This window comes from Emydura macquarii, unplaced genomic scaffold (assembly GCF_026122565.2).
Source record: "Emydura macquarii macquarii isolate MOO-44397 ecotype Brisbane River unplaced genomic scaffold, CSIRO-AGI_Emac_v2 contig_561, whole genome shotgun sequence".
Taxonomy (NCBI): domain Eukaryota; kingdom Metazoa; phylum Chordata; order Testudines; family Chelidae; genus Emydura; species Emydura macquarii.
This window is the reverse complement of record NW_027130698.1, coordinates 15,840,079-15,855,592: the sequence shown is the minus strand read 5'-3', so window position 1 is coordinate 15,855,592 and position 15,514 is coordinate 15,840,079. Positions and strand designations below refer to the sequence as shown.

At 47.0% G+C, this 15,514-nt stretch overlaps 1 protein-coding gene across 3 annotated transcripts in view; it reads left to right on the top strand.

Moving 5' to 3' along the window:
* The window catches only part of SLC7A5 (solute carrier family 7 member 5), a 59,864-nt gene that overhangs the window by 29,927 nt on the left and 14,423 nt on the right, over positions 1 to 15,514 (top strand). For all 3 annotated transcript variants that reach the window (XR_010918366.1, XR_010918365.1, XM_067540217.1), the window contains exons 3-6: positions 11,013 to 11,118; positions 12,236 to 12,280; positions 13,717 to 13,840; positions 15,018 to 15,121. Coding sequence is in view for 1 of the 3 variants with exons in the window: in XM_067540217.1 (XP_067396318.1) it covers positions 11,013 to 11,118; positions 12,236 to 12,280; positions 13,717 to 13,840; positions 15,018 to 15,121 (379 nt within the window). In the remaining 2 variants the exon portion in view is untranslated. The remainder of the gene's footprint in view (positions 1 to 11,012; positions 11,119 to 12,235; positions 12,281 to 13,716; positions 13,841 to 15,017; positions 15,122 to 15,514) is intronic.

The following is a 15,514-nucleotide window of genomic DNA, read 5'->3' as shown; positions in this document are numbered from 1 at the left end:
TTGGTAAAAGTTAATGTGGATGCAGTTATACCAATATGATGGTATCTTATGCTGGTATAGTTATTCCTCTTCCTGTACATGTATAGGTCGGAAGTTCATCCACAGTGGGGCAGATTGTACTGTTTTAAACTATGTTCGTGTGGTTAAAAAGAGAGAACATGATCCTGTTTTCCCCTTCCCTGCTACTACTGACTATCCTTGTTCTCTCTCCTAGTGTTAGTGTTTACTTAGTACCTTCTGTCCAAACATGTCTAAGTGCTTTTTGGCCAGTGAAGATGCAGTGCGATCTAGCAATTAGAACAGGTGACTGGGAGTCTGGAGACCTGGGGCTAGATTCTGCAACTAGATTTGTTCAGCTGGAAGACTGCCTAGTCATCAGTGGGGCTCAGGGGTCCGACTGTACGGAACCAGTTGCAGCAGCTGGCTCCTGGGTTTGCCTCTAATTTGTTATGGTTTCAGTTAAAATTTGTGATGAGTATTTTGGAGCAAAATTGAAGAGAGAAACCAAGAAGACTGAGGTGGCCTTGACTACATAACGGTTTTCTGATCTTGGCTTTTGGAACTGGTCTGATCTAGCCACTGAGTTTTCTGAGGAACTGAACCACATAACCTATATGTGATTAATCCCATTCCAGTTCTGCAGTTTTCAATTTAGGCCAATAGTTCTGCTGAAGGCATACAATACAATAGCTTAAACAATCAGCTGATAAGGATTTGTTTAAAGAAAAACTGTGATAGTTTCACTGGGAGAGTTTTAAAGATGGTGCCTTTGATCTGTGGCACGACACAAGAATACATGGATATGTTTAGATGTGGAAAACATAAAGTGGATGCTCTAAAGTCAAAAACCAGATTTTAACATTTTTCTTAATTATTAAAACTGAACATTCTTAAAATCCTAACTTCCTTTTTTGTTGTTGAGGCTGGGTGATTTTTTTTTTTTTTTTTTTATGTTGAATTAATCTTGGAGAATGAAAATAGTCAAGTTCTTGTGCCCAGTGCTGCGATATTTGTGTTACAGCCACTGTTGTGGAATGCTTAAATATGAATCAAAAACTTGTTCTCACCAATTTTTTTTTTTGAGGGGGGGTGCATGTGAAGGGGAGGAATTTAATTCATATTTCTGTTAGGTTACAACTTTTAAAAAATTCTTGAATTCTGGTTTTAAATTATTTGCCTGTATGTCTCAAAGTGTCTGCCTTAAATCCACTGTGGTGGTAACAATAAAGCTTCTATTCTGTCCTTAACTTGCTTCACTGTGTTCTTCAGAGACCTAACAGAGAGAGCTGCATCTGCTCAACAGACACAAGGTGAACTAAGGACAGACGTAGTAAGCTGAATTTCAAACATTTGCCACGAAGGGTTTAGATGAGCCCACAAATCTTCTTTTAATGCTGTTTTTTCCTTTAATTATATACAGACTACATAATCCTGTACTTTTGGGTCCGCCACCTTCATGGACTGGTTCATTGTTCAGGGTAAAACAGTCTTTAAAAGAGCGATTGTGTCTGGCCAGTTTCCTGCTGTATGTGGGACTGTTTTTAAAATAAAAGCTAGCAACTGAGGAATCCAAATTTCAGAGACCTAAGCAAAAGAGCACAGAAGAAACCAATAAAAGCCCAGAAGAAATATTATCTACCTACTCTGGTTGCAAGGCAATATCTTGGCTTTGTGTTTGTGTGTGTATCTTTATTTTTAATTGAATCGCTTTCTCTTCTGCTAGGAAGTTCTCTTTTGATCTGCCTCCTTCAGTAAGGTTCATTTTGCTAATTCCTGGCTGGAGAAAAAGAAAATTGCCTTGTTTGTGACAAATCCCCTGATTAGAACGGACCTGGGGGAGGGAAGGTTTACTCTCTCCACTCTACTGGCAATAATGGCAGTTGAATACGCTGAAAATGCCTATTAGGACGAAGTAACGAGACCAAGGGACAGAGCGTAGAAACCCTTGTTAATAGCAAAAGATTGGTCAGTCTATAGAGATCGGGTTTGTTCTGGAGTCCCATGAAAGAGAAGCTAAGAAATATCCTGTTGAATTGACAGGGAAATTTGCAGTGCTTGGCCGGTAATTAACAAAATCTCAGGCTTGAAGGATCTCCGAACATAAACTGCGGACAGATCCCGACAATACATAGGGCCCCAGATTGAACAAGTGTTGTCATTGTCCATGTTCCCTGCACTTCATACCCAGAGTTAATTATACGTTACCATTCAGAAAGCAGCAGGCAATTAGCATCGTTACAGCTGTCAGTAGATTGTCTTCTAATGTCTGCTGGCTGGCTCCGGACTGGTAACAGGGTATAGAACTGTGGGCATGCAGCTCACTTGTTCAGATCTAATGGTGGCCAGCCCGTGCCGGCTTAGAGGGAGTGTGGGGGTCAGAGTGCAGGTAGCTAGTGGACAGCGGCCCACATGGCAGCACCCATCACCACAACTTCCTCCTGGCTCCTCCCCGCTTGCTGTTGACCTTTAGCAGAGAGGCCCAGAGCTATGGAGGGCGAGGTCCCCTTTTGTCCTTCGAATTCGTCCTTGCGGTCAGGGTTGAAGCACATACGGGAATGGGGTAAGGCAAGCTGTTGTCCAGGCCGTTCCTGTTGTGTGGGGCTGAGAAGAGAGGCTGTTTCCAGGGCTGTCGAGCCCGACACTGAGGTTTCAAGGAAAACCGCTGTTTTGGGATCGACTTCAGCGTTCCTCTATCTCATTGTGCGTGTGAAAAGTGGGTGAAGGTATCAAAAGGGCAAGTGAATGAGGAGCCTAGAAGAGCAGCCAGCGTTCTACAGCGCTCCAAATCATGTCCGGCTGGAGACTCAATCAGGCGTTTCACACTGGAGGGTCAGTAACACCGTTCTGCAGGATTGTTTTATGGGCTTGTTGCTCTCGAATCACCAATTTAATCTCAAGGAAAGGTGGATGCTAATGCCTGAGGCCAGGTGGGCATAGCTGATGCAGGCACAGGCCAGTTGCCGGAGGCCAGGTGGGAGTGGCAAGTGAGTGTGTTGCACAGTTTGCCTGCTCTAGTTTGAAAGGAGGCCTAATTCATTTTTACCCAGCCAGTTTGTTCTGTGTTAAAAAGCTCTTGGTGACCAAGGCCAACATGAGTGACGCCTAGCATTTGCACATGTGCAGTTGCCTGTGCAAAAAAAAAATTGTGTGGTCAAATGCCTATTTGTGTGTGTGGTGGTTGCACTCGTGCATGTTGCACATGGCAGTCTGATGCAGCAAAGACTGTCGACATTTTAATGTCGCATGAAGGGAGCGGTCATAGGCTGTGTAGCACACCCCGTCACATCCATCTTCTCTGCCAAGAGGCTACCCCATGTCTGCAAGCCCTAAATGGGCAAAACACTTGTGCCTGTGGCTCTCCGCCTCTCCAGGCTGACCCAGCTGTCTGTCTCCATTTGAAAAGCCGCGCAGCGCTCATTTTCAGGAACCCAAAACGAACTACTTTCTCCTAGCTGCATCCAAGTTGGTGCTTCAGCTCAGGGACCCACCAGTTCATCGCAAACTGGCCAGAGAAAAACTACGTTTGGTCCCTACCCATCTGAGCTAGATCCAAAAGAGCAAATCACCTTAAAGGCTCCATTTTAAAAATGCACTCATGCTAATGGTGTTAACTGGATTTCACTAAACACTTGCAGAGTTTGCTCTTTTTTTTCCTTCACATCAACCCTGAAAGCCTCTCTCTGTCTGCCTCCAAAGAGTCTTTGATTGCAGCAGCAGCAGGTTCCGCCACGGTTAAATCAATGCAGTCAATAGCTTTGCTTGGGTTTTACACTGTCTCTTCCCCACAGCTTCTTACTGAACTGGGGCTATGATTAAAGACTGTGGCCTCTGGTAATTTACAATCCTGGAAACGGAGTACCACCACCAGATAGGTGGCTATGCCATCCCCATGGGTTGTTGGCTCTGTTGCAAAACAAGCTGGTTGGCCTTAATCATCCTTATTCATGAGTTTACTTGTATGGCTTCTTTCCCCTCCCTCCCCCTCACCCCTCCGCCAGACATAAGTTTCTAAGGATGTGGATTAAACCTGCTGTGCTGAATAAAACGAGCATGTGGGAAATGACTGGAAATACGTGGGACAGCTTGGAGTTAGCATCTTGCCATTAGCCTGCCCTAATGGGGAAGGGGGGGGTGGGTATTTGTGAGTGACCCTTCTGCACCGAAGCTAAAATTGAAGAAACTTGATACATTCCCTAAAATCTCTGACCCCTAAATTTTGCTTTCTCTGATTCCCAGAGGAAGCTCGCTCTGTGACACACACCTTACCCCACTCCAAGCCTGCATGGCCTCCTAGGCATAGAGCCCATGGTTCTACGATTTTGAACAGCAACTTCCACGCCGGTGGATATAAAAGTTGCAAGAATCAGGAGCTGGTTGCACAGAGGGAAGGAGGTGATGATGCTGCCTTGGTAGCAGCAAAATGTAGAGACAAAGAATGCAGCAAAGGGCCGTGTGGTGTGTGTACACGGTGGTGCCGTGATAGTGTATGGAAGACGCTGTTGAAATAGATTTCTCGAGCTTGGTGGCTTTTGATAACCTATCAAGAAGGTTGTTTTCCGAGGCTCAGGGAATAAATACCATTTTGGTCCCGATCCAGCAGGATTCACACCCAAATGAGGGTTTGATGCCGTGGTTAGGAAGGCGGATTGTAGGCAACCTTTGCCCCTTCTAGCTGTGAGCCGACAGAAGAGCATAGCTGGAGTGGACAGTTCGTTCTTTGCTACTCTGGATTCCTCTGAGAGCCCTGAGCAATGTGATGAAGATAATGATGCACTTAGAAGGGAAGGAATTTGGCAACCAGAATGCCCTTTGTGTCTCCAGGTCTTAATTATTATCATTATTATAATAATTATAATTATAATAATAATAATAATAGCAGCACTTTATGAACATTAGCTAACTAACCTTCCCAGCACTCTGGGGCAGGATGTGTTTTACAGAAGGGGGAGCTGAGATGCAGAAATGTGCTCTGACTTGCCCCAGTGGCAGGCTCCATGGATGGAACCCAGGAGTCCTGATTGGCAAACTGCAGGGTGGTGCTGCCTCTTGCTGAACTCCCCAGGCCGGGCCTTTCTAGCCAGAAGCAGACTCGCTCAAGCTCAGTTGTCCCGAAGGAGGAGAGACGAGGACACTTCACCTGGAGCCGTTACACAGACCGCATGCAAAGCCAGACGTACGGCGGGAGCCCTGCGCACAGGCCGATGGTGGAAGTTAGGAGGCGGCAACACCGATGTGATTCCATCTAAATCATCGTCTTGAGGGTGAAGGGGGGCCAGTGTAGAATGGCTTTGCCCACAATAAGCCCTCTAGTGCTTCATCCTGTCTTGTTTCAAATTACTCAGTTGATAGGGCTCCCACCACTTTGCTCAAGAGACTGCTACAGCTGAGTAGATATCATCCCTGGGAGCTTTCCCTGCCATCCAGCATGTGTTCCTCTTCGCTCGGTTTCGCGACTGAGTTAGACCCGCTTGGAAAACCCTAAATAGCTCCCCTTCGCTCTTTGACTTAGCTGGTTGCCTCCCCCTCTCCTTGCAGTTCAGCCAAGCTACATATGTTTAATTACAATTAATTGCCTAGCTCAGTAGAAGATCCTGCATTATTAAATCCGCAATGGACATGACCTGAGAATAAATTAATGCTTTCAAAGAAGAGGTCTGAACATGCAGCGCATGGCGTGAAAGCGTCCTTCTGCACGAAGGCCCCAGATGAGAGGTTGCAGATACAATTACAGGCGTCTTGGAGGCTGGCAAGAGCTGTAAATAGGGTTTGTGTTGGAGCTTGTTACCTTAATGCGGTTAATTTGTGAGCAGAGTGTAATTGTACAGCCCATTTAAATCAGGGGGCAGGATGAAGCGAGGATATTGCTTATATAGCACTTATTGCTATCAGCTGGGCCCAGTGTTCTTAACAGACCATATTTAGAGCAGGGGGTATCAACTGGAGCGAAGGGCGGGTGGGTATAAATGGAGCACACCTTGCACTACAGCCAGCGTTCAGTCGGCACATGTCTACACAGTAACACCCTGCGCCGTGGGAGGCTTTGGAGATCACTGAGCATGTGTGGGCCCCGGCAGTCTGAGCTGCGAACGGGTACCTTTTCATAGGTCCCAGAGCGCGTACAGCGGCTCTAAATTTGAGCCATGCGGTAAGAGGGTGTGAGATGCTTTGCCTGTTGGTGCCAAACAGAATTGCCTGGATCTCCAGTTTAAATGCAGGGCCCTTGTCAGCAAGCGTTGTTCCCCTTTGTGTGCGGAGATGGGTGGATGAAGTCAGACAGGCTCATCTGCGAGACTTCTGGGGTGCAACCAAGGAGGGAGAAATAACTTTTAGACCTTTCTGGACTGACAACTGGGGCGTGACCTTTATTGTCCCAAAACCTGTAACTCGTTGGCTGCTGCATCTGTATAAATATCGCTTATGGGCACAGTTAAGCGTGTCCCTTGGGATGTGCTGCTCCTGCCTGATGCAGGGAGACAGAGCTGTGCTGCGAAGTGCCCTCCAGAACACGTCCGCTAATGAATGGGAAAGCGGACTCTGACGTTAAACCGCTCAGGGCATATCTACACAGCCCGCAGAATGGAGCTTCCAGCCTGGGTTGACAGACTTGAGCTCCCGGGGCTCGCACTACCGCGCTAAACACAGCTGTGTAGATGGTCCTTTGACGTTTGTGGCTCAGGTCTGAGTTTGGGCTCTGAAGACCACCCCATTCCCCCGGCTTCAGAGCCCGAAGTCCAGCACACGCCGCAACGTCTACACAGCTCTTTTTTGATTCCATCCCTGCTGACTAGCAACTAAGTTGCTGCAAAGGTATGAGCTAGGTACATGCTATGGCAAGTGCAGGGGTGTGTGTGCGTGTGTGTGTGCGTGTGTGTGTGCGTGTTTTGTCTCATCCATTCACACACACACAGTTGAACCAAAGAATAATGAAAAGTTATGCTTTATTTTTCCTGTTGTGCTTTAAACGCTGCTTCTGTAGCCCAACTTCTGTGGCTAATTTCACTTCTGTTTGATCATGTGCCCTGGCGGGGCGGCCTGTCTCCATGACACTGAGCCAAGGCATCTCTGCAGCCCAGCACGGCACCAAATCCGGATTAGAATTAAACAAACCCTCCTTTGCACAGAAGCAAACGCGTCCCTGTTTCCCCCACCTCCCAACCCCCTGGTTCCCGGGTGGGGGATGTTTCCTGCATTTGAGAGCACGGATTTCTGGCTGGCGACTCAGGGACGCTCTGCTTCTGGCCACCAGCTTGACAGTTGCATCTTTGCCCGGCCTCGGTAACAGACGTTGACTGTGTGCTGCAGCCAAGGGAAAGGCAGCGCGAGAGCTATGGACTGTTTGAAAAGAAGGAGGCCTAGACCCCTGAACAATCTGTTACCAGCATAACAGTCCTTTAGTGGTATCAACTCCGCATCCTTGGCAAGAGTCTGGTGTGGCGAGAGACACACACTTGAATAGGTTGCAGCTTGGTTTCCTTCATGCCCAGAGATAATCTGCTTGCCTGGTGGCAGTTCTGTTTGTGCAGGTATCTGATGTAGAGCCCCTTGGCTCTAGCTTCCTTAGCCAACTTTGCCTCCCTCCTGTAATTCAAAACTCTGTGTCTATCAAAGGAACAAGTAATGATAAGGACAGCACATACGAGGTGTCTGGGAAAACCCCCGTTAACCTTTCGAGGCCTGGGCTTCAAGCCACAAATGCCAGGAAATTCAGACTTCTAGTTTAAACTGGGGTGAACGTAACTGTATTGTGTGGAACTCCAGGCAGGCGTCTCCAAACTGGGGTGAATGTACCTGTGATGGGGTCTCACCTTCCTGAGATGTCCATTGCTGTTCGAGACATAAAGGCCAGAAGAGACTCGTCTGACTCCTTCCATAACGCAGGTTTAACCATCTCACCCAGTGACTCCTGCGTAGCTTCTGGCAAATCTTTTAGAAGAGACATTCTGGCTGCATTTTAAAGCCTTTGTGTGCTGGAGAATCCACAACATCCCCTGGTAAATTGTTCCAGTGATTAGTTACACTCACTGTTTAAACGTTTGCATCTGTTTCTAGTCCAGAACCTACATGGGACCTAGTTAGGACACATTAAGAACAGGTCCAGTCATTATAGAACTGAGTTTTCGTTATTTCTTTCGTTCTTTCTTTCTTCATTTTTTTTTTTTTTTAATTTAAAACCATTTAATGCAGTATTGAGATTGGACATTTTGCTTTTGTAATTCCTGGCTGGAATGTCTCAGGTTAAACACAATGTCTTAATGCATTTACGTCATTAATGCGAACACAACGTCTTTGCATTTCTGCATCTCCCTAAACTTTAGTTACCTGATCATATTGTCTGATGAGAAACAACATGTAGTCGTGAGTGGTGGCAGCTTAGTTCTATTTACAGATCTGCTGCCAACTTCCTGGGGGGCCTTGGGCAAGTCATTTCACCTCTCTGCGTCACGGTTCCCCATTTACACAATGAGGATGGTACTTAGGACCCTGTTATAATCCGATGTGTATAATTCATAGCCCTAGAATGTTGGGCCTTTTGTACTGGCGGTGTGGAGATGTGGCACAGGGGACCATAATTTTCATCTAGAAGCGGCACTCCTAGTTCAGAACTGGATGGGGAAAAAGATGCTGCAATGCCAAGAACAATTGCCTTTAGCACCAGCTCTGGTGCTGATCCTCGGTTTTGATTGTGCAGTGGGATTTGGACAAGGGGATGCTAGAGCAAAGGCTGGAAAATTTGATCGGTGGATGGGTGTGGTGGGAAGTTTAGGGCTTGATTTCCCCTTAAATCCTTGAAGCCAGGCTGGGGCTGTGGGCCCAACACCTCTGAATCTGATGCCGGCATGCCGGCGGCGGCACTGGACTACAGAGACGATGGAGAGCGGGGGCGCCGCTGGTCTGCTTTCACACACAGCTTTGGTGGAAAGAGGTTTTCACCTCATATTAGCAAGGGTAACATTTTGTAAATAACCTGAAGATAGTTGTCCTCACCTACCTCCAGACAGCAGCATCTTTGCCTTTGCGGTTGGGACGGGGCAACCCAAGACTAATTTGTTACTCAGCCCAAGATCTAGAGACCCTCTTTATCTCTCAGCTGCCTGTCCCTGGTCTCCCACATCTCGGCCTACCTGCTTCCATCCTCTTTCTAGCATGCCTTTGAGTACAGAATCTGACGTTCCCCATATTCATCCAACTTCTGACTGCCACAGCCCTTATGCCCTTCCAAGGAGCGGTATGCACATCTCCGTTGGTACCAGAACCCACGAGAGAGAGAGCAGGGTGAAGACAGGTCCTCGAATCCCCATGAAGAAATGAGTTTTTGCCTGTAAGGGCCTCTTGGCAGCCTGCAGGTGTCCATCTCTCAGGGTTGTGAGCTCTCCTTGCTGCTCTGGGTCCATGACTGAGGCTGTGTTTGTGAGACCTGATTAGAACATGGGTCTCAGCAGGAGCAGACTCAAGATAGCAGATAGCACAGTCCATCCCACGGGGAATAGTGGGGACACTCGCTGCTGGCACCAAGGGCCTGCTAAAGGCTTAATGGGTTTAAACTAGCTGCACACCAGAGCTAGCTGCATTTCAGCAGTGTCTGGACTGATTCCTGCATTACATAGTTTGCAAAACTCTTTGGGATTCTTCTGGCTGGAAGATGCTTAAAAGACTTTGCTATTATACCATCCTTCCACTGAAGGCTGCTTTTTCTCGATAAAGGTCCAGGATTTCCTTTAGTTCCATCGGTGACCCAGCAAACAGAAGCTTATGGTATCCCCTTTGAACTGTGGGAAGGGAAGTCAGCTACTTTAGGGTCTAAATATCAAAAGTTCCTGTTATTTATCCACTTTTGAATTAAAAAGCCATAAAAAAAAGATCTGATTGTAAATTTGTTGAAAGCCTTTCCAGCAGAGCCGCAGGGTTTATTTGTTTTGCTTTAAAGGTCTCTGCCATTGTTTTGTTTCATGCTGTTTGATCTGGAGCCTAAATCCAGGCCTGGGGTGGGGGAAGCCACCTCTCCTTCAATGAAACAAGTGCTCTCCTTTGTGAGGGAGGAAGACAGGGGAGCAGCACAGGATTTGGTGAGGCATGTTAGCATCTGACCAGCCCTGTTGCCTCCCATGTGATTCCTCTTACAGCAGAGATCTACACTAATCACACAAACAACCATTATCACATGGCAGTCAGCAACACTGGGGTTAACCCTGCCCCCTTCAGCGTGCTACATTCCATAGATTCGTATCAGAGAAGGAAGAAAAGAGGTATTAAGGCTAAGGCACCACTTTTATCCTTGCACTGCAAAATTTCAACTCCCCCGCACCACGGGCTTTCAGCAGCATCGCGTTTGCTGAAGAGAAAAAGAAACACACAAAATAAAACGGCACCAAGGAGGCTGCTAGGATCATGCACCTGTTCATCCAGTAGCTCTGAAGTTTCTATCAATGAGAAAGGGCAACTTTGCCCTGCAATACAATGGTCTGAACTTCCTCTCACGCATGGGCCAGTTAAGTTGACTGCGGCACAATCTGAGGAGGAGCCAGTGGGATTCACCCATCGAAGTGGCCTGCGTTGATGGGAGAATTGCACTTAATACTCGTCTCCTCCACCTGTCCCCACGCCTTCCATCTCACATGATCTCTCCTTGACCTGGTGTCTGTGCCCTGCTGCCTCTACTCGTCTTCTCCAGACACGCAGTGGTCCACACTATGGGAAGTTGGAGAACTCTTGCTGTAGTTAGTTGTTAATTGAACGTAGCCTGGTTTTACTGCTGTGGAATCCCGCAGTGTGAAACTGGAGTAAGACCATAGGAAACCAGCGCAATAGAAACCTGGCTACATCTCTTTAACACAGATCCAACCAGCTATGCATCAACAGAACAAATGCCCTATAAGCAGATTTTTTTTGTCCCAGGATGTTGCCAGACTATTTCCCTGCCTAAGCCTTGACCTGTGAAGGTCTCTGGAATTCAGCCTTTGTCCACTTCTCACATCTTGATACTTTGTCCTTGTCTGTTTTTTGTCCCTGTGTAGGTGATGTGTTAAACCTGAACCCTGAACACTCCTTCGAAGGCACAAAGTTGGATGTGGGGAACATAGTGCTGGCTTTGTATAGCGGTCTCTTTGCCTATGGAGGCTGGTAAGATGCTGGCATATTACTTTTTGCAGTGACCGTGTCGGTTAGTTATTTGTCTTCAGCTCTTTGAGAGAGTTGGCAGGGAGATCCTAGCCCAGAATTTCTCGTCTAGATCTCCTCGTCCTTAAGGTGACGGTGCAATCACTTCATTTTTGTCCAGTGTTATTCATGCTCAGGCCTTACAGTCCCTCCTCAATCTGTATGTGCAGGTACAAGCAAGTGGTGTCAGTTGCAGTATTTAAAAGGGAGCAAGTGTAGGGGCGACCTGGTAAAATGCCCGGGTAATCTGGGGAGTGAACACCAGGGAAACCAAGAGACACCAAATAAGGTGGGATTGTCTGGTTGGGGCCAGAATTGTCACAGATGGAGAAGGATATTTGATGAGTCGGAATGATTAAGTGCAGCAGGACTATTCCGGCTAACCAAGGCAGCATGGGAGACAGGATTCATCTGGGCTTGAGACTGATCCACTCCTCGTTCTGGGCAGGAGCCCAGACTGTACTAAACCGAGGTCATGTGCCTGTTGTGGGCCGTTGGTTCAAACGAAGTGGATTTTGGTAAGCTAGTGCTGGTGGCGTGAGCAGTAGCGAAGTTCAAAGCAGTCAGCAATTTGTTGGTAGACACAGTGGGCTATACAGCTGTGACCAGCCGCTGTCAGCACTGACACATCTCTCTGCCAGTTGACAACTCCAAGTCAAAGCTCCTAGAGGTTTCTTTGTTAAGCCCTTCACCCATGCTGACAGGAACCTAGGCCCTGTTTGATTTGCAATAAAAATAGAGGCGGATTTTAGCCCTCCGCTAGCAACACAGCGGCGCCGCTAGCTGACCGTGAGTCTCGGCATGCAGTGATCCATCTTGTCCCAAGCAGGCTAGCTGCATTGCATGCTGGGACCTGCAGGGAACACCTGTGTTTTTAAGGTTTCCTAGGGAGCCTCCGCCCTTGTGCCGTAGATCGAGAGACACGTTGGCTGCCCTCAGTTTTGCAGAGCATGCTTTGGTTTGTCTGTCCCTAGTGGGGTTTGCGTAGGCATGCATGTTGGGGTGAGGCTTAGGCCATTGGATTCTTTGCCTAACTTCACTGCTCTCTAACCAGAATGACCATTGTCTTTTTAAATTGCAGGAATTACTTGAATTTCGTCACTGAGGAGATGATAAACCCCTACAGGTATGTGTGCCACATGGCGACCTCTTGCTCACCCTCTAAACGCCACTTCCACCTGTTAACATAAAGCCACCCTTCGTGTGCAGCAAGTGTTGTCACCAGCCATCCCAGGGAACATAAAACAAAGTCTCATTTTGGGGGGGGAAACAAAATCTCTGCTGAAGGCAATGCATGCTAGATCATGAGACTGTTCCTGGTTAGTAAAGGGTGGGCTTTTCTGCAGGCAGGGGGAAAAGAAAACCTCTGTCTAGGAGAAGCCCTTATTAAATCACCTTCCCGCTGTGTTCAGATTTTAAAATCCCGTTTCCTCGTCATGGCTCAGCATCCGCTCCTTCAGAGTTGTGACTTGCTGGTTTTCTTTGCATTTGTTGCTTTATTGCAATTTCATAATCATATCTATTTTCACCAAAATACCTGGGGGCTTCCCAGGACATTGTGACATGCCCTCTTGACCCATATTTCTTTTCCCTCCCAAGGCATGGGCCTTTCTGTTCATTGCTTGTCCACATCCAAGTTATCAGAGGGGCTCTGGTAACATGGGATTGATCTTGCCAGAGCTAAACATTTCTGGCAAATGCTGATGCTTCCAAGGGAGGTGCCAACCTTCCGTGCGCTGTGCTTGAGACCAATTCCTGACCCCTGTGGCGATCAGCTCACACTGTGAAGCATGAGATTCAATTACCCTTTCCTTGACGTGTAATTACTAATGTTTTTGTGGATTGTAATTGTCCACCCCCTTTCCGAATGCAGCCATTCTATTTGACTTCCTGGCCTCCTGCTTTGAGCTCCACAGGCAGATTGTATGCTGCATTAAGAAAGGTTTCCCTTTTTAAATGAGTGTGGATAAACTAAACTAGCCTATCAGGAAGGGCAAATCTGCCATCACACCAGCTTCTCTTTGAGGATTTGTTTAGGTTAAAGCTGAGCCTGGTTCCCAGGAACTGCAGGGGGCCCAGGCAGATTTCTGGTGACTGCCAGCTACAGCCCTGACCTTCCTGTCTCCTTTCTAGACAGCCCCAAGCACAAGTGCTTCTCCTCTGGCCAGGAGACGACCGTGCACGTTCTAACACTGCTAGCTGGCAGGAGGCACCCGTGAGCTCTTTAAGTGAAACGTCTCTGTGTTGAACCAGAGCACCATTTGGTCAGGCAATCAAAGTCAGGCAATCTATCTTCTCCCCAAGAGTCCATCTCCCTCTGCCTTCCAGCCACCATGCTGGGCTACTTTTTTCTGCCCAACTTCTCCAAGGAGGATGGAGTCAAGATTGAAAACTGGGCCCTCTCTGCAAGACCAAAAAAAAGCAGTGCAAAAACCTATTCAAAAAAGGCTGGTCTCTGCAACAGCTGTGTCTCTCCCTAGCGTGTTGTCTCTTGAATTATGTCTCCTACTGAACTTCAGAGCCCCAGATGCTAATACATTATGATGTCTCTCTTCCTCACAGAAACCTGCCTCTAGCCATCATCATTTCACTCCCTATAGTCACCTTAGTTTACGTGTTGACGAACTTGGCTTACTTCACTACCCTGTCAACAGACCAAATGCTGTCATCTGAAGCCGTGGCCGTGGTAAGATGAATCATATAAAAAGCCGCTCTTATCTGTTTTTCTGCGCTACGTGAATCCGTCGTGTTCTCTGTAGTTGGATCTCTCAGTTCATTCAGCACTGATCACAGCTCCTTGCAAGAAGCTGATGTTTGACAGGAGATGGGAGGTGAGGAAGAGGTGCCCCACTTGACACTGAGCTGGATTTATCAGAGAGCTAAGCAAGGGTGGGCGTTAAATAAATGTTCTGGTTGTTCATAAATAACCACAGCTGCTACCTGTCCTGTACCTGAATGATCAGTTTCCAGTTTATGGAATACTGAATACTCAATACTGAACTGAATACTCAATACTGAACTGGGCTAGTCTCTCAAAGTATCAGTTTGCTTCATCTGCTCTTGAATTTAAAAAAAACAAAAACAAATAAGCACTATTCTAATAGTTCAAATTAAAGCTCAGATAGAAATCCTGCTCCCTGGCCCTATGGAGAGTGTGCAGCTTTGTGTGATCTCGGAAGCTAAGCACGACTGAGCCTGGTCAGTATTTGGGGGGAATCCTCCGATCCTGTATAAATTGGTGTTGGCGGTTCAGTGGGCAGCACACTCTCCTCTGAGTAACATCGAACCCATACACCAGCATGGGGCTATATGGTGCTGGGCTGCTAGAGATACCAGCTCTGGTTGCATTACTCCAGTTTTATTCTGAAGTGACTTCTTTGAAATAGTGGAATTGCAGTGGCATAAAACTGGAGCAATACAGGGATGAATCAGACTGAGATGTAAAACTGAGACTCCTTAAAAACTGATGGCGCTTCCTGCCAAAATAAGGCTGTCTGCTCCAGTGTCCTATACTACGTCATATACGTGTAATTGATATTTTGCATATTTGAATCCTCCTGCTGTTGCAGTTGGATCCAGTATTTTCCCAGACTTTCTGTCCTAAACCATTGGGTGCTGATGCTGTTCTAATGGATGTCACGTTCTGCCCCAGAGGTAGCTGCATGTCAGTGAAGTGCCTTCTGTCGGTTGTGTGCAATTCGGTAGAGCACTTTGGGGGTTTGGAAAAGGCAGTCACAAAGATCTTCAGTGGTCTGTGTGTATAGCCATCTAGAACTGGGCACTTAATATGTTAAAAACGTGTCTGGGTAGATTGGCATGAGTTCCCTTAGGCAAGTTGCTGACGGACTGTGGCTTCCCTCCAGGACTTCGGGAACTATCACCTTGGTGTAATGTCCTGGATCATACCCATCTTCGTTGGCTTATCGTGTTTCGGCTCTGTCAATGGATCCCTCTTCACTTCTTCTCGGTACGTTTTTTGCTCAATGCTGCAGATCCCATTTACAAGCACTCTACCTAACCCCTCTTCATTTGGAGCTGTCCTCACAGGAGCAGGGTCTCCGAGGTTATGCCTGTGGACAGATGCAGAGTAGGAAGGGCCGGCACACTATGTGAGGACGCCTTAAACCAGAGATACTCAGACCTCAGTACTTCAGGAGCCAAATTAGCAGTCAGCATTACCCAAAAGAGCCCCAATCATATGAATTCATTGTTTCATTTACTATAGTGCTATATATTCATATTTAAACAGTATGACGGGAAATATTTAGTTTTTATAGATAAAATATATATGTGTGTATATATATTTGTAGATATAAACTTCTCATAGCAAAAGGACTGACTAAGTACTATTAATTAATCA